Source organism: Zootermopsis nevadensis, unplaced genomic scaffold, assembly GCF_977971745.1.
Source record: "Zootermopsis nevadensis isolate Lab colony 2312 unplaced genomic scaffold, Znev_1.0 Znev_ptg000061l, whole genome shotgun sequence".
NCBI lineage: Eukaryota > Metazoa > Arthropoda > Insecta > Blattodea > Termopsidae > Zootermopsis > Zootermopsis nevadensis.
In genome coordinates this window covers 2,279,867-2,303,574 of record NW_028259192.1, presented here as the reverse complement: position 1 = coordinate 2,303,574, position 23,708 = coordinate 2,279,867, and the positions used below count along the sequence as shown (strand labels likewise).

The following is a 23,708-nucleotide window of genomic DNA, read 5'->3' as shown; positions in this document are numbered from 1 at the left end:
TTATCTTGCAAAAATACCTAATTGTGGCATCATCATCGATGTCATTATTTTATTTTACTGTTCCATCTGAGATATTTTCATACAATTTAATTTTCTTTACAGTCACTGTGGAAGATTTATAGATCGCGTGGTCACATTTTATTCATATGAAATTTGTTTAGTTTTGACATTATTTTTTAGTATCTTTCATGTGGGCCTAATTATTTTCAGTCATTTACTAAAGTTATAATTTATCTGAATTATGTTCTATTGGTGTGTTATATTTCTTGATGGCTTCCCCTTTATTGTGTGATAATAGCGCCTCATGATGAGGGCTGTTGGCCAGACTGTAACCCAGGGTCAACAGTTTAGTAGTATGCTAGTGTGACAAAATACCAGCTGAATCATGTGCAAGCAGTGACACACAGACAATAAAGGTTAATATAATATATGTGTAAGTCAGAAGTATGCAACTCCTTTCTGACTGCTAATTTTTATAATAAGATCTTGTAGGATCATATCTAACATATTTCTGTGTCAAATTTTGTTATAGAATCGTCTTGACAGTCGCTGTAAGAAATTTAAATTAAATTTATCAGCTTAATTTTTTACACATTTAATTTTTCTTTGTATTCATTTGGCATTTATTGGTGAAGCTGGGAATGGCTGTACCTGTCACCAGTTGATTCTGGTTATGGTATAACCATATTGCCATCAAACCTGCAGTGTGCCAGTCTTTGTCAGGCATCTACCTTCTGACAACTCCTAGTCACTGTACTTTCTTTTTCACCACATTAGCCCTGACTTTATTTTGTGGAGAACAACTGTTTTTATTTCATTTTTTGTTATTTTGTTTCATTTCTCTTGACTGCATGTAAGTGAAACCAGATTTAATTTTATATAGGCCTACAACTTTGAGCGGCAATAATGCAGGTGCAATTTGAGAAAATTATACTTAGAAATTAAAATCACTTCCTTCAATAGCGCCTGTTACATTCTTCGTCATTATTTCTCACAAGAAAAGAAAATTATCTTTATATTTCTCAAAAATATGATTTGTATAGCCTAGTTTGCTGAAATGCGAGACAAACTGCCGTCTTAAGAAGTGAGTCAACTGGAAGTATGAATATGCTATTAGGGTGGCAGCCCTTCTTTTGTCAGTGATGGTCATGTGGGTTGTGACTCTGTGTGGTCTTGGTGTGGATACCAATCATTTTGGGGGAACACACTGCTGAATTAAGCTCTGAAGATAGAAGTAATATGTTCATCCAAAAAGTTGGTACCTACCTACAATTCCACATGGTGTCAGAACCAATTTAGAGCACCATGATATCTTTACTGCCGTGAGAATCTCAAATCTGAGACCTTTACTTTCTTCTGTTTGATCTGTCAACAGGAATATATCAGGCGAAGTAATTTGAACCATACAATGCAAGAATACATTTAATTGAGTGTACCTGATGGAATAATGTTGGTATGATTTCCAGATATTATTGTTGACATATGTTATTAATTTGTTTCTTCTTACACATGTGAAGGCATAATATGGTTACATGTTGGTGAATATTATTAGCCGTATACTGTAAGATGGATGTATTTGGATGTGATTAACAACATTCTAACTCAATACAGTTGAGTGTGTTAGATTAAGACTAGTAATCTCTTGTTATGTGTATTAATGACATTTAGAAAGTATATGTGGAATGCGTGAAAAGTCCTTGAATGAAAAATAGCAGAAAGGCATTTATGTATCTCGTTACATACAGTACAAAACATATTTAAGGAATGTAACAAAATAAATATTTAAGTTTGATATAAACAGATATATCATGGAGACTAGCTCTTATCAAATCCTACTTGTTTTTAAAGTCACATGCAGAAAAGAACTTTAAAACTAGGGAACAGAGAAATTAGCCATGTATATTTATTCTAATTTTTTTATGAACACGATGGAAATCTTTTTAGATGTGGAGTATTGAAGATTGAGTATACTCGTAAACATAATTTAATCGGTGTCATACGAGGTGGTGCAAAATCATTCTTTTTTTTAAACAATGGTGAAGGTGAATGGTGCAATGGAGTTGAATTAAAATCGTGTAAGTTGTGTAGAACAGAGCTAAATTTCTGTATAAAAATACTTTTTAATTTCAGAGTTTTGATCCAAATTCTTCTTCTCAGATGTCTGCAACATCATAATAAATGCTTGTAACAGAATTTAAGTAAAATGAAAAATTTGGTGATGAAGGTATGATAAATGAAAATTACAAGTTTAGCTGATTACAGATTTTGGGTTCTCATGGTGGCAAGTTCAAATATTACAGCCTTCTGTGATAATGTGTACTTCTCTGAAACTTCGGCCAACTTCTGTGAGAATACTTGGCGCAATATCCCAGAAGGCTGTCATCTTTGTAGTTGATATGTGAATATGCAGCAAAATATGAGTTATGTTAATTGATTTTTAAAACATGATGTGAAATTAAATTCTGTTACTCAACTTAGTATTATGAAACTGTTCATGCACATGTACAAGTGATAGACTTATGAAACATGTTTGTAGTTGAATTTTGACAGCCTTATACTAAAATTCCTTATACCTGGTGCTTGTTTTAAAATTCACAGCCTTTTATGATACACGCACAGATATGCTGCTTTGATTAATAGGTAAAAAAAATGAGAAAACATGACCAACATGGTAAAGACAGAAAAGATACATATGTCCTTGTACCTAAACGTAATTCCAGGCAGATCAACTAAAATAAAATTTTGTTCAGTTATTGCTTGTTTAGAGGGGAAAAGTAATCCTACACCACTGCCATTGGTTATAAATACAGTTTAATATCCACTGAGTAGTTTACTTTTCATACTGGAAAGCCTGATTGCATAATTTATTTTTCATAGTTTGTCATGGTTTAAAATTTGTTGTTTATGGGACTGTTTGCTTTTATAAGATAGTGAAATTGCAAGAATTTTAAGGATTTCATTGATTATCAGGCTTAATACAATTGTTTTTGTGTTTTTCAACAAACTTTAAATTATACATATAGTGGCTGTTATTAGTTGTAAAATGTTATGTAAACTTTTTCTTTAATTGCTTTATAATATATTATATTTGACTTCATAATAAACACCATTCATCATGAAAATACCAATACTTGCATATTACGTAGCATTGTTACAACTGGACTTTCTTTCGCTGTCGTGTATGTTTAAAAACGGTGGAAGATAGTACATTCATAATTCTAAGCCCTTTTAATGTTCTATGTAAGACAATCTGGATAAAAATGCCTTGATTACAGAAGGAAATCATCGCCACCACCAATTATTCCACCCAGCATCAATTGTAATTTAGAAATACACACACATGCTCCAGTTTTTATCTTTGTCTGTTTTTCATGACAACTGTAGCAATATATTCACCTTCTTATATTGCGCGTTATCTTTATTGTTCTCACCGGAGCAGGCAGACAGAGATAAAATATCCAGATACATAAATTAAATTGCATTTTCTCTGAGAAACTAATTGCATATTTTGTACACACAGATAGATCATATATAATATCAGATTCTCCACATATATTAGTTACAGTCAGTAATTTCTTTGTTTGTTTTTGTATGATCATAATTTGTTTACATTTATAAATACATCACTCAGTTAAAGTGTCTCACAATAAGAAATTTGTATTCTGAGCCATTCGTGAGAGTGGCCAGATATTGAAATATGAGCTCTGCAACCACAAAATGGCAATACGTATTCCTGGGTTAATAAGTTATTAGAATGTTACGTGGATATTTGATTTTTGTATAACATTTTCTTTACATATTATTATCCTATCTTAATTTAAATTTATGTTACAAATTTTTAAATTTAGAGTAAGATTTCAAATGTACATGAAGAGGTAGATATTTGTAAAATATTCTAAGTATGCCTATGAAATTAACCATAGCAAATCCATTTCACTTTTCTTTCTGCTTAGCGATCATTACATGTTTTGTCAACATTGATGATCTGGGTAATAACACAATGTGTGTACCAACATTATGGACTGAAGATGGAGACAGTTTGTTTCTCTTAAACATTAGTGTCTACCTACAAGTCCATATGGCATCGCTACCCAGAAGACCAGAATTGACAGCTTTAATGTCGTGAGAACCTCAAATCTCATAGTTATGTTTTTCTTAGACATTTCAAAAAATATGTAAAGCACAGTATTCAGGATTTTATATTCACTGTAGCCTTGAAACATCCTTTTCTATTACACGCCTTGTATCTGTGATAATATTTGTGGAATAACAACTGACGTGAAAACCACAGCTTTCAAAGAAAAATCTAATGATTCTCCAAAGGTTTATGATAGTTTTTGATTCATTACATCACAATTAGTTGGTACATTGTCCATTATTTGAGGTATATTTTATGTGCAAGACATCTGAGGAGTTGTGTTGTTATTATACTGACAAATATTTTGTTTCCTTTTATCATTAATCTTTCATTTTTTGTTTATTTAGAGTGATTTAGTTCAAACCTGCATCATTTGAATGTGATGTTGATCAGACGATCTAGTGTTCATAAGGCGCCATGTTTGAACCTAACTGTTGAGGCTAATCTCTAAAATAAAATTTGTCCTAATACAGTGACATTTGGTTACCTGAAGATGGAAGCAGAGCCAATTCCTGAAATATACCCCATACAGTGGCAAGTGTCAAACATAATTATAACATAGAAAAACTCTCTGTTGTCTCCCTGTCCATCATAAGGTCAATGTGTACTGCCCTGAATTTAACCGAGGCCTCGATAATAAGAATCAATAGCTGCTTATTATTCAAGTATACATAAATTCCATCTACATAATTTTTTTACTTGTATAACATATCATGTTGTGACATGTCATGTGTCCTCTTCAGGTCATATTGAATTATATTAAAATTAGTCCTGTTGTATACAATCATTGCAATTATAAAATTTCCTAAAAATTAAATTATCTATTAACTGTGTTATTCTTGCTTTTTATGTATTTTATTGTTTTATCGAATGGGTCGTTTTGTCTGTTATGCTATGTTGTTTAATTATTTGTAACTTTATGTTGTTCCTCATAAACTCAAAACATATATGAAGAATCATTGTGCAATTTTAGATACGACATCATGATATGATACAGAATTTTAATTAATTTACAAATAATATATGAAAATAATCATGCACCACAATGATAAAATGTTTTGAGCTATAACAGATGGACCTATTTTAAAGCACATAGCGTAACATACAAAACATAGGTAATAAGAACCATTCATAAATAAAATTAATTGCACAGAAAATAACGATGCTGTAATAACAACAATAATAATATCATGATTTTATACAATAGGAGATGTTGCACACTGTAAAATTAGTATAATTTTATCTCGCCTCAAGATGACATAATACATGTTAAAACATGCAGGATTTCAAGTTTTTGCAGCAGTGAGTCTGAAGATGGCTGTCTTCTGGGTTGTTGCACCATGTAGTCTGGCAGAAGTTTGCATACATTTCAGAGGTCCTTGCTGCCTCCATCATCACCCTGACTCTAACAGTGCATCAACCCAGAATCCAGAATGTTGGTAAAATATTTCATTGCATTTAACTTTAAAAATTTGTTATGTTTTCAGTATTAATTAATATTAATTTTGCACAAATGTTTTTGAAACAATTCATATATCTTTGACAATTTATCAAGATCTTTTTATTTGGACCTCGTCTCAGCGTCATTTGATGTTATGTTCCACGAATCCTTCACATTTATTCTTCCAAATTTCAAAATGCCAGCAAGATAAATAAATTCTAACAGACCTGATTTCTAGCTCATTAGTCAATTTAGTACTTTCTGTTTTATCACTGTATGTGTTTATATTAGACATATTGTATTCACCCTTAACCTTACAGTGACTGCATTTAATGTACCATTTAGTCGTCATGTCATCAAGACACCTGGTAATGATGTGGCCTTGATCTTTTATGTGCCTTACTGGAACACTATGAGTCAGGCTTCAAATGTGTTTGCATGTTTTGGAAAGACATCTTATTTATGATGGTTTGTGACTGAATTACTATTGTAATTCACATGATTATGAACATCAGTTTATTTATCGAATAAGTTTTAATTTATTTTTGTGAATTTTATATAGAAATATTTTCATTTTTATGATGTTTTGCTTCACTGTTTACATTGTGGCTGTTGATGGACATGTACACATATGGTTAGTGGCAGAATTGGATGATGATATTTAAAATGAAGGTGAAAGCATCCCAGAAATTGGCGCTGTCAATGCAGAGGATTTTAATTCTGAATTAACAGAACAGTCATCTATTATTTTGTACTTTATTTGATTCAATATTTCTTCAGAGCTCGTTTGAAGAATAAGGATAGTATTTTTTATTTCAGTTTGTCAGATTTTTGCTTGTATAGGTTAGAAATGTTGGAATACATGCAGTGGCTCACATTCAGTATGCAGAAACCCTGTTGTTCTTGTACACTTAAATATGAATGGACAACATGATTATTAATTACATTTCAGTTTTGAAACAAATTCAAAAAGGAGTTAAATTCTTTCCATTGTTTGAAGTTTTAACAAATTATTCTTTCTCACCGGAAGTCAACGCGTCAGTAACATTTAGCCTAACATTTTCTTTACTGTATTTCATTGTATAGCTTTTCATCCCCGGTGTCAATCGACTACTAAACTGCTCTTATTAGAAAGCTCATCTGTTTGATGGGGTTGTGGTCCAGTATACTGTGCATGTTTGACATAATCGCCATGAAAGGTGTACAGTAGTAGGAGACCCTACCTGTATTTTAATAGCTTGGTGCTAGAAGGACAATATATTTATATTTTATTGTATATTATTCGTTGTCTACTTTAATGTGGACAGTACTGATTCATAATGCAAGCTTGAAATGGGATCTTTCACTTCTATAGTGTATGTTCCAAAAGTTGATGTTGTGGTTCTTTCGTCAGAAACTATCTTGATATTTACTATTCATAATTTGTTTGGAGTGGCCAAGTATTCTGTTGCAGTCTTGATAAACTATTCGATTGTTCCTTCTCCCTGGAGCATTTAACATTTACCTCGCATTATTATCAGGTAATGAGCGGTTTCGTCATTCAGGAGACTGTCAAAATATTATCGCAAACTACACAAAGGATTTGAGGTTTTCACGAAGATGTGAACATTGATAATCTTCTGAGTTGTTGTATCTTTGGCTCTGTGCCAACGTTTCAGATGAATTTACTGCTTCCATCAAAAGGGCTAAAGTTCGGAGATTTCGGAGGTGGATGATTTATGAAGAGATATATATCATTCAGACACAGGGATTGGTCAATTAGAGACCATAGGATTCAGGAGACAAAGTTTTATCCAAGCAGGAAGGTGGGTACAGGACAAAGAAGGAGAAATAGTGGCCCTTTTAGGGGACCAGAGACAAATGTCTGATCAGGAGGAAATTTCTTTCTTCATTCTTTTACGGTTTGAATGAACTGCTTCCATGACTTCCTCAGGGGGAACACATTCCTCTAATGTTTCTGGAATGGAGCTCAATCCATGCCACTTCCCATGTGACCCTGTCCATGTGTCTGGATAGCCTGGCCAGAATTCTAGTGCTCTTTAGCAGGATCTGGTGGCCTGTGTTGATACTGTGTTTTGACATGCCTGACTGATCCAGATGGTAAAGCCAGTTGTAGTAAAGGTGCTCCTTCACCATTGTTTTAATGGAACAGCTAGTCTGCTGAATATAAACCTTCCCACACTCACATGGGATGTTATAACCCCTTGTATTTCAAAAGATATGTAATCATTGATGGACTGGAGGAAATTCAAGACTTCCCTTAGGGAGATACCTACCATCTTGTTGAGTTTAGACAGAATTCTACTTGTACATCCTGCCAAGGAAAATAATCAAGTTTTCTCCGACCCATCAAGGATGACCTAGCCTTAAAACACCAGGTATCTGTAATATCCCCTGTGAGTGTGGGAAGGTTTATGTTGGACAGAGTATCCATTCTGTTGAAACTAGTGTCAAGGAACACCATCACTACAGCTCACCACAACTGGCTTCACCATCCACATAAGTCGACCGAGGCCGACCGGTGTTGACGTAGGTCACTAGGATTCCAGTAGCACAGACAGGATCATCAGGAAAGCTACAGAGATTGAGCTTCATCCTAGCAGCATCAATACAGAGGATATGTTCTTGCTGGGCAGGTGATGGAAGTCATAACCTGAAAGAACGAGATGAAAATTCTCTCCAAGGACAAAACTGCCTCTTGAGCTGACTGTCTTCCTTTCTTTGTCGTGTTCCCACCGTATAGACTGGTGCCCAGAATGGGTTCTTTACTAATGTCTCTAATTGATCAATCCGTGTTGTCTGTTCATCTCCTATCCCTAAATATACCGTCCACTTTCATACTGTCTTCACTTTAGCTATGATGGTAGAGGCAGTACTTTCATCTGAAACGTTGACACAAAGCCAAATACAGGTAGGACCCGATTTACGCCGGGGTTACGTTCCAACTACTCAGGGTCGTTAGCTGAAGCGGCGTAAATCGAGGAAGAATTGTAATGTATTGTACTGGCGGACGAGGAGAAAGCAACTGATGCCGACACTAGCGCCGCCTAGGTACCCGCTTCCTGTGCTGCGTTTACGCTTGCATTTTCAAATTTCCTTCTTATATTTGTTTCTTTTGTCATTATTATTTTAAAAGGGTGTTATGTGAAAAAGTGTCGTAAAGCGGGGCCTACCTGTATTGCACAGTGCAAGAACCTGCAATATCATTTATAAAGGATAAACATTATGAAATATAAATACTTTATGAACTTAATTATTAAAAAATATATGGACTGTGTCTGCTCAGAGATTAAGCGGTCAAGTCTTTCCAAATTATCAGTATTTTGTTCATGTTATTTTTTAGTATATATTTTATACCAAAAGTAATCAAATTCATTTGGTTTCTCATTAGTTTGTAGGCCAAGGAAAATATTGGGACTTAAAATTAATTATACTAATGATAAAGTATGTATATAAGTCATAAAGTAATTAATTTAATTTGAAAATGTTTGCATAAATTTTAACATCAGACCATAGATATCATACTATCAGAGTAGTTTGTGAGTTCGATCTCTAAGAACTTCAATGTTAATGGCTTATTGTAGGTCGACGGTGGAAATTCACTGTCAAGATAACAATCGGTCCATTACATTTTTACAGATTTTATCAGATATTTTAATCCTCTACACAATGTCCATAAAGTAGTAAATTTTTATATAACTGTTGTGAAATTCTGTCCTTCAGATGAATGTAATTATGATTTATAGAATTTTGAGTATTTTATGTTACTGGGATATAGAAGTCAAGGAATTTCTTTGTGTTTTGGTTAATCGGTTTCTTTAACTTAAAAATATCCCAGTTTTCACATCTTTAAGTGCACCAACTAGGGGGAAAAAGTGTCTTAAATCCTTCCACTTGTCACATATTAAATACTTATCATATTATACCCTTTGGATGAGAATTGCAGAGATATTCCAGTATCTTCCTGATATTTGCCTAAGTTTCTGAAATATCTTTCACCCGCAGTAATAGAAGATTGTTCACAGTCGCTAGCCTTGTTCATCATTATGATGCTATTTTCATTTCTCCTATAAATCTTATTATTCATTCTGTTGGCCACATTAGTATCACGTATTAGTGATAATTTTAATTAAACATTTAACAATTTCTATATACATCAGTGCCTCCAACAATATTGTATTTTCTCACTTATCTGCCAATTTTTCTCTACGTAGATCCTTGTAATGTGTACGTCTTGAATCTAAACAAACACGATTTCAAGACGTTTATGCAGCAGTATCTACCAAATGGTGATCTGCGTGACAAATTTTATCAAAAATAGAATGTACGAAAAACTTTTTAAAAAAAACTGGCTTGTTTAATGTGTATTTTGGTAGCGCTCCACACATTGAATTTCTGTTGTCATTTGTCAACCATATTCCTGAGATTATAAAGAGAAATCAAGTAAAGCACATAAAGGAAGAATTATATAGCATATATATTACATATATTTTGAATCCATTGCCATGTCTTAGTCCTCTTATTAATTGATATACTAGTATGGTTTTAAATATATCTTAAATTTTTAACATTTTTAAAACTCTGAATATTTATTTTTGTTGTACTGTAAATGGTTGAACAGAAGCTACTTCTCGTTTCATATAAATCAACCCATTATAAATTTAATTATGAATACGTATGTATAATTGAATGTGGAATTGGAAGCAATTTATAAGGTGAGAAAATTGTATAATTATGAGGAAGCATACATTATTGTTGCAGTGGCGGCTCGTATTTAAAAAAAAAAAGTAGTAGGGTTCTTATAGAAAATCTTAACATCATTTAATTTCATTGTAAAATATTTAATTTTGTATGAAGTATTTCATCAACGGAAATTGAAGGAGATTTATTTCACTTATCGTACGCCGTATTTTGCCATGGACTATTAACGGGTTAAGTATTTTGAAACATATCGTGACATTGTGTTTGTGTATTTAGACTATTAAATAAGACTCAAAGTCTACATTACTTTATAAACATTGTGTACTGTAGTATGGTGTTCTTTTTTACCTTTGTTTAGTGAGTGATGATGGTTTTATAAAAACTGAAACATGTTGTGTAAAAGATGTTCCAAAATGTAAATCGATCAATCGATATGGAACATCAATGATATTTTATTATCTTAATTATAAGAAATTTTAAATATTGTGATAAGACGGATTAAAATAAATAATTATCAGATTATAAGCAACATAAAATTATTTCAGATAATTCATTTGCATTCCGATGCATGTTATATAATGCAATAACATTTTAGATATTCAAAACAGAACTTAACTTGCCAGAATGTTTTCAGTCTCCCATTCCACCACATCCCACCTCAAATTTAAAACACTCGTATCTCCTCGGTGTTTTGCTACTAATATTTATGTGTTTTTAAAACAGATCAACAGTTCCCAGATGATTTATTAACAATTGACAGTGTAATATTTGTTATTCGTACTGGTTTATGAACACCAATGAATTCTATCTTGTAAGCTGTAGTTGTTTTATCAGTTTTTTCAAGATGCGTCAGATAATTAGGATGTTTTGTATTTTGCATAATATAAACAATGATCAGTTCATTCATCTGAAGTCAAAATTTATTACGCAATGATATACCGAAATACCAAATTATTTTGTGACTAGACTGCACGCTGTCAAGTTTTAAAAGTCGATTAGTTATTCGGCAGTATGCCAGGTATCTCATTAATGTTATTATATTTTTAAAAGAAAGATGCATTTATAATAATTTTGTGTTACTGATTTTGTACTGTATGGACAAAATTATTTTCAATTGGTTATGATTTAAGATAGTGTAGTTGCGTCATATTGTGACTTATGAAATTAAAATTAAATTATTTGGTTATTCCGTCAAATCACAATGTATTTAAAATAAGATAATTAAAATATCATTCTGTGTTCCATATCGAATAATCGATTTACAAATCGATTATTCGATATGGAACACAGAATGATATTTTAATTATCTTATTTTAAATACATTGTGATTTGACGGAATAACCAAATAATTTAATGGTTATGATTTGTTAATTTCTATAAAAATTCCATGTGTATACATTTTTATTTTTAATTCCTTATGTACTGATAAGTCTTATTTATGAACACAGAGTTGACCAGTGAGTTTAAGTTATTGGTCTTTTTAAAATAGGAAGATGGCTGTCTTCTGGGTTGTAGCGCCGTGTAATCTGGTAGAAGTAGATGAGTACTTATTGCCCCGATGATGGAAGACTTAAAGGTCTCTGAAACATTAGCAAACTTCTACCAGGCTACATGATGCTGCAACCCGGACGTCAGACATCTTTGTACTCACTGCCATGAGAACCTTACAGCCTGCTTTATTTTTCAAATAGTCTCGAATTTGTAGCCGTCTAAATATGTGTCAAAGTCAACGCACTTTGTTGCTTAAGATACATTCACAATGTGTAAAATTTTGTGATTTTGAAACTTACAGTAGTTTCTGTAGAATTTGTAATGTAAATTTAATATTTAATTTTGATTATCCTGACAGTTTGAGTATTCATTCAGTAGGATTCGTGTTCTAAATTCTGTTTTGAAGTCTCGATCTTCGTTTATTGAAACCGTTTGGGAACTGCTGAGCTTTAAATTATTCTCACTGCTTTTCAAATAGCTTATGCTTCTGACCGTAAGTAAGCTAGTTACTAAAAATCTGATTTTTTAGTATAATTTAATCAAGGTAAAAATCTAACACGGAAAAAGAATTTTTTTTTAAAAAAATCATGAAAGATTTGAGTTAGAAGTATTATCTCAGTTTCTGAATTGTTTGGTGATGAAAATCTTTTTTGCTTCTCACAATAAAAATCTATACTGTCCAGCATTGTTCTTTTAAACTTTATCATACATTTTTTTCTGTTTTGTTCATTCACTTTCGTCTATAAATCGGCTTGACGGTGGGACATTTTGTTGTCATATTTAAGAACCACTGCTGTAAACTTCTCGTCTCATTCAAACATGTTCAAAATTTCCCACAACACGACTTAGGCTGGCAATAAACCGTCTGGACGGGTGTTGTGGTGATGGTTATCAGTGGTAGTGGTTGATGGTAGTAGTTGTGATTGTTATCATAACCATTGCAGTGCAGAGACTAGACATCAGATGGTTTTCCTGGTGGTGGAATCTGAGGATAGCCAGCCTTGGTGCTGGTTGCATCTTGGTCTTCCAGTGATATGCAGCTTGAACCTTGTTCTGCGTTGAGTTGACAGTAATAGCTCAATACTGTTACTAGCTGACATAGTCCTGTACATGAAGACTGCATCTGTCATATTATCGTGCTGAATTATGGTACTTAGTATGAGGATGAATCGTGGTGGTGGCTGAGAAGCGATGAACTTTAAATAAAAGTATGCCAAGTGTTGTTCGCGATTGTAATCTCGAGACTTGCGAGGAATTCTGGAAGTCCGAAGCGTTAAAGTCAGACGCTATCTTTCCTCCTTTACCCCCACGAGTCTCAAGATTACGGTCGCGAACAGTATCTGGGACTCATAACACACAGATGAAGGGACAGTTATGATGAAACATGTTATTTATTACATTATATAGTGTTCTGTCTGACGTCAGGTCCATGTGAACAGGATCCTTCCATCCTTTTCTCTTCTCGGACTGGGACCTGTTCATATACGTTCTTGGCAGATGATCCAGAAGTGGTTTGCCATTGCCTTCTTCTGTGTGTGAATGGAGTAATTGTTGGGATGCCACGGAGGAAAACTCCGTGATGCCTAGACCACGGCCTTGCCCAACACAAGTTATAAATTCGGGCACCGCCGGGAATCGAACCCGAGACCCCAGGATTACAAGGCCAGCGTTCAAACCGCTAGACCACCGTGGCGGGATGAGACATGTAAGATATTAAAAAAACTGTAAGGGAATGATTATGATATGTATGCATTAATAATTGCAGAATAAAAAAACAACAACAACTAAGAAACATTAGAAAACATCAAAATATATAAATTCACTCACGATGAAAGGAAAATGATTTTTAAATCAGTAATACCATTCAAAAATGTTTCTATGAATTAATAAAGGTGTTTTAGAAGACCAATTTAATGTTAAAGTTTAGGTTGTAAGCAGTAAGTCAGGACATTCTGAATCATACTGGGATAAATAAAAATATTTTAGCACATTATATTTGATGGCTTGTGTTTCTAGAGACTTGATAATTGTTAGGAACAGGTAGTTAAGCCTAATGCTGTGTAATTCATGATGGTAATAATATGTATATGACAGAAAATCAGATGGCATCATGAAGGATTTGTCATAATGTACCTCAATTCATGAAATCAGGTCATAAAAATTAAATTACACAAAAAAGGAAAGGTAGAAACACATGACAGGAAGGTCGGAATGGAGATTGAAGCCGTGTGTACAACATTGCAAGATTTTGTAATAAGTAAAGAAAATTAGGTGATCCGCATTCATGGATAAACCTAGAGCAATGATTTACAACTGGATCATTTATTGTGAGGGCGTAGATGTTGGTAGAAACACCACGATTTACTTACGAAAGAGGATGAACATTCCGGTGGCAAGTAAGATGGCTACTTTTTTTTGATCCATTGGATTGCAAACAGTTATCGAGGCCAGCACGATGATGAGTTCGCTTATCGTAAAACCAATCCATGGCAGCAGACTCTGGCGTACGACCTGACAACAAGAAACATTCAGAAATCTGTATGCAAATAACTGCAGCAACTGGCAGTTATTTTTTGATGGATCACTGAGAAGATTCATGTAAAACAGTTGATGGAATTCAACTTGTTTTGTGATTAAAATAAGTGTTTTGAGTTTTTGTCAAAAAAGTGATAACTGAAATGTGATCGGACCTTTTATCAAGATTATTAGAAGAACTTGACGTTTGGAGAAAGTACTGTCTACTGTTGTGGTCTTCAAGCGTGAAACAAGGATCAAATGATCTGATGGAAAACAGCAGAGGCCCTGAGATTGAAGAACGCAGCCTCTCTGTGCGCGTGCGCTGGAAGCTGCTAGATGTTTCGGCATGTTTCATTTTAAAGAACTCGCTATCAATGATTTATGTTACAGTATCACTGAATCAACAACACTCAGGAGTCCCAAAAGATTTCTCTCCTTCATATTAATTGTTTTATGCAAATAATAGATTTGTTATTATCATTTTTAAGGATTTATTATCTGTCTTCACATCATAATTTTACATTGCAGTGAGGTTATATTTTATGTAAGATTTGAGGTTTTCACAGCGGTGAGTATGAAGATTTCTGTCTTCTGGGTTCAACGATTCATCGCCCTGATGACGGAGGCAGTATGACCTCTGAAATGTTGGTAAACATCGACCAGACTACACAGCGCAACAACCCAGAAGACAGAAATCTTCATACTCTGATGATGGAGGCAGTATGACCTCTGAAACGTTGGTTAACATCTACCAGACTACACAGCGCAACAACCCAGAAGACAGAAATCTTCATACTCATCGCCCTGATGACGGAGGCAGTATGACCTCTGAAGCGTTGGTTAACATCGACCAGACTACACAGCGCAACAACCCAGAAGACAGAAATCTTCATACTCTGATGATGGAGGCAGTATGACCTCTGAAACGTTGGTTAACATCGACCAGACTACACAGCACAACAACCCAGAAGACAGAAATCTTCATACTCTGATGACGGAGGCAGTATGACCTCTGAAACGTTGGTTAACATCGACCAGACTACACAGCGCAACAACCCAGAAGACAGAAATCTTCATACTCTGATGACGGAGGCAGTATGACCTCTGAAGCGTTGGTAAACATCAACCAGACTACACAGCGCAACAACCCAGAAGACAGAAATCTTCATACTCTGATGACGGAGGCAGTATGACCTCTGAAGCGTTGGTTAACATCGACCAGACTACACAGCGCAACAACCCAGAAGACAGAAATCTTCATACTCTGATGATGGAGGCAGTATGACCTCTGAAACGTTGGTTAACATCGACTAGACTACACAGCGCAACAACCCAGAAGACAGAAATCTTCATACTCATCGCCCTGATGACGGAGGCAGTATGACCTCTGAAGCGTTGGTTAACATCGACCAGACTACACAGCGCAACAACCCAGAAGACAGAAATCTTCATACTCTGATGATGGAGGCAGTATGACCTCTGAAACGTTGGTTAACATCGACTAGACTACACAGCGCAACAACCCAGAAGACAGAAATCTTCATACTCATCGCCCTGATGACGGAGGCAGTATGACCTCTGAAACGTTGGTTAACATCGACCAGACTACACAGCGCAACAACCCAGAAGACAGAAATCTTCATACTCTGACGATGGAGGCAGTATGACCTCTGAAACGTTGGTTAACATCTACCAGACTACACAGCGCAACAACCCAGAAGACAGAAATCTTCATACTCTGATGACAGAGGCAGTATGACCTCTGAAACGTTGGTTAACATCTACCAGACTACACAGCGCAACAACCCAGAAGACAGAAATCTTCATACTCTGACGATGGAGGCAGTATGACCTCTGAAACGTTGGTTAACATCTACCAGACTACACAGCGCAACAACCCAGAAGACAGAAAGCTTCATACCCATCGCCCTGATGATGGAGGCAGTATGACCTCCGAAACGTTGGTAAACATCGACCAGACTACACAGCGCAACAACCCAGAAGACAGAAATCTTCATACTCTGATGACGGAGGCAGTATGACCTCTGAAACGTTGGTTAACATCTACCAGACTACACAGCGCAACAACCCAGAAGACAGAAAGCTTCATACTCATCGCCCTGATTATGGAGGCAGTATGACCTCTGAAACGTTGGTTAACATCTACCAGACTACACAGCGCAACAACCCAGAAGACAGAAAGCTTCATACTCATCGCCCTGATTATGGAGGCAGTATGACCTCTGAAACGTTGGTAAACATCGACCAGACTACACAGCGCAACAACCCAGAAGACAGAAATCTTCATACTCTGATGACGGAGGCAGTATGACCTCTGAAACGTTGGTTAACATCTACCAGACTACACAGCGCAACAACCCAGAAGACAGAAAGCTTCATACCCATCGCCCTGATGATGGAGGCAGTATGACCTCTGAAACGTTGGTTAACATCGACCAGACTACACAGCGCAACAACCCAGAAGACTGAAATCTTCATACCCTGATGACGGAGGCAGTATGACCTCTGAAACGTTGGTTAACATCGACCAGACTATACAGCGCAACAACCCAGAAGACAGAAATCTTCATTATATTTTAACTTAAAATGCATTATGTGTTTTATTTGAAGCCAGCGCTGTTACAAAAAAAAAAGTTTCATCTAGTGTTCGACCTTTAAGGCCCAGCAGTGGTATCCCTAGTTGATCCACCCACCTTACATCTACAAGGCTTGTACTTATGTTCTAATTACTGTCATAAGTTACAGTTTTGTACAAAGTGATACAGGGCGTAACAATACTTCGCCAGCTCTTGTTTGATGTAAGTCATATGACGAAGCAAAAGTGAAAACTAAACAGTAGGACTTCGTGGGAAGTTCGTACTCACCATTATAGAACCATATATAAGAGCAATGCTGGTCATGAGATGTAACGTTATCATGGCAATGGATACGTGTAGCGCATTGACCATCACTGCAAAACAGAACAACATGTCTGAATCAGATCATCCTGTACGAATTACAAGGGACTGCAATTTGACTTAATGTCCCTATGAAATGGAGTTGTGTGTGTAGTTCTTTGTCAAGAATTCTTTTCTGTAAACATTCTCATAAAACTTGATCTGTAAAAACAAACGTTCAGTTCTAAAAACTCTCGTGAGAGTGCAGGTCATTTGCTAGGAAACACGCCAGAAAATTTACTTAACCAGAAATATTTGTTCTCTGCTGTAAGCATTTCTATATACGTTTCAGGACTTAACACCCTGATGATAGAGGCAGCAAGCACCTATGAAATACTGGAAAAAATGTTATAAGAGAAAACTGTTACAACCCAGAAGACAGCCATCTGATAAATCATTTATTAATGACAATGTAATATTTTCAAGACTTTTTTAGAACATAAGTTGTGATACAGCGATGTTTCATATCTGACCTAGTGACATATGCTGACCATCGTGCAAGCGAATTTCGTTTTTGCTGTTATGGTGTGGTGGCAGGACATACACTGATCCGTTATCGTCATTTGCAGAATTGCATGATCTGCCACCATCGTTTTCCTCGATGTCGTCTTCCAATATGGCCGTAATCTCTTGTGCGTGGATCGTTCCCAGGATCAGCAGGAAGAAGCCGATGGCTGACATAAGCTGGTAAGAACAATCAGTTGTAACAACTTAACTTCTCTGGAAGGAAATAACTCCTGTAAAATTTGCAATCCCCTTAAATGTATTTCCTGATCCTTATTTGCATTGTACAGATCAACCTCAAAGCTTCTCCGAATGTAACTTCAAAAAGAGACGTACATTATAAATCTCGTGAGTATTGCTTTCACTTTTTCATTTGTTTTTGTTTTTGTTTCAGTTTTATGTATGAGTATAAATACAGTTCATATACGGAATGTTATAATCAGATTTCGTCACAATAATTATTATTAGTGGTGATTCAACTAATGATGATTTGACTCACCAGATCTATGACAGCAATCAGCATCGTGCCTTGTCGCAACGTCAACACATAACAGCAGCTTCGGAGAAGTACAGCCATTTTGATTTACTCGAGCCGAGTCAACCTGTAATGTTACTCTAACCTACAAATTGCATACACAGTTCTGTTATACCGTCTCTGTTTCTTGTATCAGAATTATGTTTGTCATTTGTTTTGTTTATTTTTGTTGTATTGCGATTACCTGTGGTGGTTGTAGGACCTGCCAGAGAGACCCACTGCGTATAACGCAGCTCTGGGAGGTCAATACAACCTCACTTTTCGTATGCTGCTTAGAAAGAGTTCTTCAATGAATATAAAAACATTTAATTTTCTGAACTTGGAGAGAACTTTGTAAGCACCAAATACATATTTTCATCCGAGATGAAGCCTCTCTCCACTTATCCGCTGAAGAAAGGGTCGCTGGGTGGATACCTGTTGGATAAAAGTCCAGGTAAACCCATTTGGATGATATGGCGAAGAGAAATGCATTCAACAATTCAGATGAAAACCCTAAAATAAGAGAGCACTTGGAAGACCTAGGTGTAGATGGAGTATAATATTAATACGGAATTTAGATAACTAGGGTTTTAAGATTTGTACTTGATTCATCTGACCGTTAAAGTTCTATAAAGATTCAGGAATTTCTTGAATAGATGAACAACTATCAGGTTTCGAAGAAGGATTTATGGAGTTAGTTTTTAGTGTAAAATTATAAATTGTTGAAGAAGCATGGACCTGTCTCCCCCTTATTTAATTAACGATTTGTCGTATAAATTGAAGTTTCGGATCAATAATGTAATTTTAGGTTATAAATTACAGGGAAGTTGTGATATTTTTACCCCCTGGTATAGGCTACTAGTTGAGTTTGCGTGACGAAAATATATTTAGCATATTAATGTGGTGGTTAAAATGAATTCCCAAAAGCTATTATTATACTTCTGTGGGCCTATAAGTAAAAGTTCAAATGTTTAATATTTTTCGAAAAAAAGTATATTAAACATTGGAAACCGCCTCCATTTTGTATCGAACGATATTCGATTGCTTGTACTCGATTCAGAAGACCGGCGGCCATACTGAATGCGCTCATTCAGTGTTATCGATGAAACCTAACCTTAAAACGAGTAGATTTATCTGCGCTAAGTACGAAAAACCGAAAGACTTATTATATCGGTGTTTACAAGATCATGCCACTGGACCGTATCCTGAAACAGATAATTACAGTCCACATTCTCAAATCCTTTATCGTATGATTTATTTTAATCTTGTATGTCCATTGTCTAAATCTCATTGTAATTTCTTTCATTCAGATTTTTTAAGACAAAACCTTTTGTGCATATCTCAGCCCTCTCGTTAAATAAACTTCAATCTGACATTCACTCCGTACAAGGTCGATCCCCGACGGGGGCAGAGGATTACGTAAGAGGATCACACTAATAAAGAATTTAATTGAATTACTGGTAATGATAGTAATAAAAATAATAATGATGATTGAATTAAATTAAATAAGTATATATTAAATCTTGTCCGTCTAATCACAATAATTCTTATTAAATATTAAAATATTACAATAATTAACATTTAAAATATTTAAAATATTAAATGATGTTCTTTATCGAAATATTCGATTTACATTAGACCATCATTTTTCATGTTTCACGACATGTTTCAGTTCCTAAAAGAAACATCCTCAGGTGTATATAATTATATAAAGCTTCAAAACGATAAATAATTCAAATACAATTTTCATACATTATGCCAGCGTACATTTTTATCAGATTTTTACCAGATATCAAATGATGTTCTTTTTCAGATTTTTAGATTTTTGTATTTGAATTATTTATTGTTATGAAGCTTTATATAATTATATACACCTGAGGATGGTTCTTTTAGGAACTGAAACATGTCGTGAAACATGAAAAAATGATGGTCTAATGTAAATCGAATATTTCGATAAAGAACATCATTTAATATTTTAAATGTTAATTATTGTAATATTTTAATATTTAATAAGAATTATTGTGATTAGACGGACAAGGTTTAATATATACTTATTATATCACAATATGACGCAACTTTACCATCTTATAAATTAAATCAGTTTGACGTAAATGATAATAAAATATGAAAACATTCGAGGAACTAAATAAGATAATTTATATAATTAGAATGGTAACACTCAGTGAGTGGTAAGTTCGGGAGGAGAGAAGGGGGGAATATATATATATATATGTTGAATTTAATTAACATCTACTATAAGGATAACAACACAGTTGTTATAGAATGTTTTTAATGGAAGTAATTTTGTTTAAAATATTTCGAAGTCCCCACAGACACCATAACAGCTGATATGTATCTAGCAGGACATTTCTGAATAGAATAGCTGAAAATGAAGGCAGAAGTGGCTCTACAACAACAACAATAGTAATAAAAATAATAATAAACAAAATAATTTTGCTGTACAGTAAATTTTTGAGCCTGAAATACGCCTACATTTCGACGAAGTAGTCGCAGTGTTAATAATATCAACGAAAACAGAGTGCTGCACTACCGATCGAATTAATTATCTACGCCTAATATTATCAAAGCAATTAATAATGGTAATGTTCTTGCCTTCAGACTTCCGAAGCTTTGCTGTAATAGAGTTGCTGGATTCGTCAGCGAAACACGTCCTTCCTCGGGCCCGTCTTCCTTGTCACAGCGACGGAACCCTGGCGAACTGCGTCATTTCGGTCTGAGCAATCAATACGACGTCGGATGCTCCAGCTGCGCTGGGGGGAGGGGGGAGAGGCGTCTGCACCTCCCACACCTTCCCAGGGACTCAATCCCCGTTACCTCACAAATCGGGAATCAGAATCTTTCGTCTGTTTCTGGGTGATGATTCTGTTTTTTCCGTCGACATCCACCGTACCCATCTTGAAGGCAAGCGACTACCCAGCGGTCCTCGCCGATAGTCTAGTCGTTTCGCCTTGAAGATGGACAAAATTATGATCTCCGAAACTTCTGAAATACTGTGAGATGATAAAGTTGCGTCATATTGTGATAAATATATATTTGTTTAAATCTTTTCAGTCTAATCACAATAAAATTTCTATTAAATATTAAAATATTACTATAATTAACATTTAAATATTTAAAATATATTAAATGATGTTCTCTATCGAAATGTTCGATTTACATTAGATCATCACTTTTTTACACGACATGTTTCGGTTCTAAAAGAACCATCTTCAGGTGTATAAAATTATATAGAATTAAATATAATTTCTTAAATGCAACTTTTAGTCAGATGATTAAATATTTAAATGTTAATTATAGTAATATTTTAATATTTAATAGAAATTTTATTGTGATTAGACTGACAAGATTTAAACAAATATTCTGAAATACATTTGAAATTTTTTATCGAGTTATTATTGTGGAAGGGAGCACGTTTTTTCCCTGATGATTACCATGTCAGTAGCTCAATTATATCTCAAAGTGGACTTATGTCGTTTTGCTTGTGACCCATTAAATTGTCTGATTCAAATAGAAACACCTTCATTGAAACTTTTCCAAAAAAAATTTGTCGGAAATGTGGAATTTTTGTACGCACTGGATCGTACGTTGGGCGTAGGACCACTTAGTTACCTGAAGTAGACATTTTTATTGAATTTATTTTCTTTCAGATTAATTTCTGAGAATTACAGGGGACGTGCAGATGGAATGATGGCTCCTCTGCTGGATGACACTGGTAACTCCGTGCTTCCATGGCAACGGTCTGTCGGGCAAAACGTGTGGGCGATTCCGAGGGCTCCAGAAGGCTTGAAGGGCGCGGGGTCGACAAAACCTGCACCAGTTTTCAAAAATTTACGTATATTCGCTACCATTCAGTAACTCTGAATTTCGCCCACGTTATATTTATGGTTTTTTTTATCATTTTTAAAAGGAAATGGTGAAACCTCACCTGAAATTTTGCTTAACAGCGCCCGGGCAAGTGTACGTTATTTTTAAATAAGGGAAAATAAAATTTCAATTATTTCTTCATGCATCTTCTCATTATTTCCAAATTTATTTCCATCTAATAGAGAAAATATAATATTAATTATTGACTTTTTATAGTTAGTATGAAATAAGCAAATTATAACATAAAGTAATTCGCTTTGTATTTTCTTCAACTACCAACAATGTATAAATATCGAACAACAATAGTCAGTGTACAACAATCTAAGAAAATTATTGGAATTTATAAACGACGCCTGTAACAATGTTGTTTATTGTAACAATACTGGCATAAAAATTAACATTGTTACGTCATAATTTTCGTCGGCATTGTTGTATTAGTATACAGGTGCGCCAAAAATACCCGTAAGTTCAAATTAGAACCGTTTTTTATGTTTTCTGCGGAAAACAAATGTTTTAATTTGATTTAGACTTTTAATATGGAAAGAGAAGGCCACACAATGGCTGTAAATTTGTTTAAAAAAGGTTTTAAGGCAAAAACAATATCGAAGATGGCCAAGACGTCACTCATCTGATCTGATCGCTATGGACTTCGCAGTTTGGTCAATTCTGGAGCAAAATCTCCTCTTCAAGATACTCTACAGTGGATCAGCTGTACAAATCCTGGGATGAAATAAACGTCGAAGATCGAGCATTGTCATTAATTTCACGAAACGTCGTGATGCTTATATTAAATTTAAAGGTGGCCTTGTAAGCCTGGGGTCCCGGGTTCAATTCCCGGTGGTGCTCAAATTTATAACTTCTGTTGGGCAAGGCCGTGGTCTAGGCAACACGGAGTTTTCCTCCGTGGCATCCCAACAATTACTCCATTCACACACAGAAGAAGGCAATGGCAAACCACTTCTGGATCATCTGCCAAGAACGTATATGAACAGGTCCCAGTCCGAGAAAAGGATGGAAGGATCCTGTTCATATGGACCTGTCGTCAGACAGAACACTAAATAATAATAAGATGAGGTTGTCTAGCGGTTAGAACGCTGGCCTTGTAATCCTGGGGGGTCTCGGGTTCGATTCCCGGCGGTGCCCGAATTTATAACTTGTGTTGGGCAAGGCCGTGGTCTAGGCAACACGGAGTTTTCCTCCGTGGCATCCCAACAATTACTCCATTCACACACAGAAGGCAATGGCAAACCACTTCTGGATCATCTGCCAAGAACGTATATGAACAGGTCCCAGTCCGAGAAAAGGATGGAAGGATCCTGTTCATATGGACCTGTCGTCAGACAGAACACTAAATAAAAAAATATTGAACGTGTTTTATAAACACTTGTTTTAGTTAAATAAAACAAGTTTTGGTTTGAATTCTTTGATTATTCGTGGAGTTATCTCTTAACTATTCCGGGTATTTTTGGCTCATCCTGTATATTTATTTTTATCTGAAAAGAATGTGTATAGAACGACAATGGACAGTTTACATTGTTGTACACTCAGCTTTTATATTAA

General features: G+C 35.0%; 1 protein-coding gene and 1 long non-coding RNA gene across 5 annotated transcripts; one reads left to right on the top strand and one right to left on the bottom strand.

The window, feature by feature from the left end:
* Positions 1–11,571: 11,571 nt before the first annotated feature.
* LOC110838116 (uncharacterized) lies at positions 11,572–20,977 on the bottom strand. 4 transcript variants are annotated; one of them, XM_087340801.1, is made up of 7 exons: positions 20,877–20,977; positions 18,469–18,698; positions 18,249–18,369; positions 17,719–17,929; positions 17,174–17,259; positions 14,141–14,282; positions 11,572–12,888 (listed from the first exon to the last, which is right to left on the bottom strand). In XM_087340801.1, the coding sequence occupies exons 3-7, from the start codon at positions 18,324–18,326 to the stop codon at positions 12,731–12,733; spliced, it is 675 nt and encodes a 224-aa protein (XP_087196927.1). In that variant the 5' UTR covers positions 18,327–18,369; positions 18,469–18,698; positions 20,877–20,977; the 3' UTR covers positions 11,572–12,730. The 4 variants fall into 4 exon arrangements, with proteins under 4 accessions (XP_087196927.1, XP_087196928.1, XP_087196929.1 ...); XM_087340802.1 differs by having other exon boundaries at positions 18,249–18,364; XM_087340803.1 differs by having other exon boundaries at positions 18,249–18,351.
* On the top strand, positions 17,819–22,289 carry LOC147871142 (uncharacterized). The gene is made up of 2 exons (XR_015532681.1): positions 17,819–17,932; positions 21,932–22,289. It is a non-coding gene; the product is annotated as an uncharacterized LOC147871142 (long non-coding RNA).
* The last annotated feature ends 1,419 nt before the right edge of the window (positions 22,290–23,708 follow it).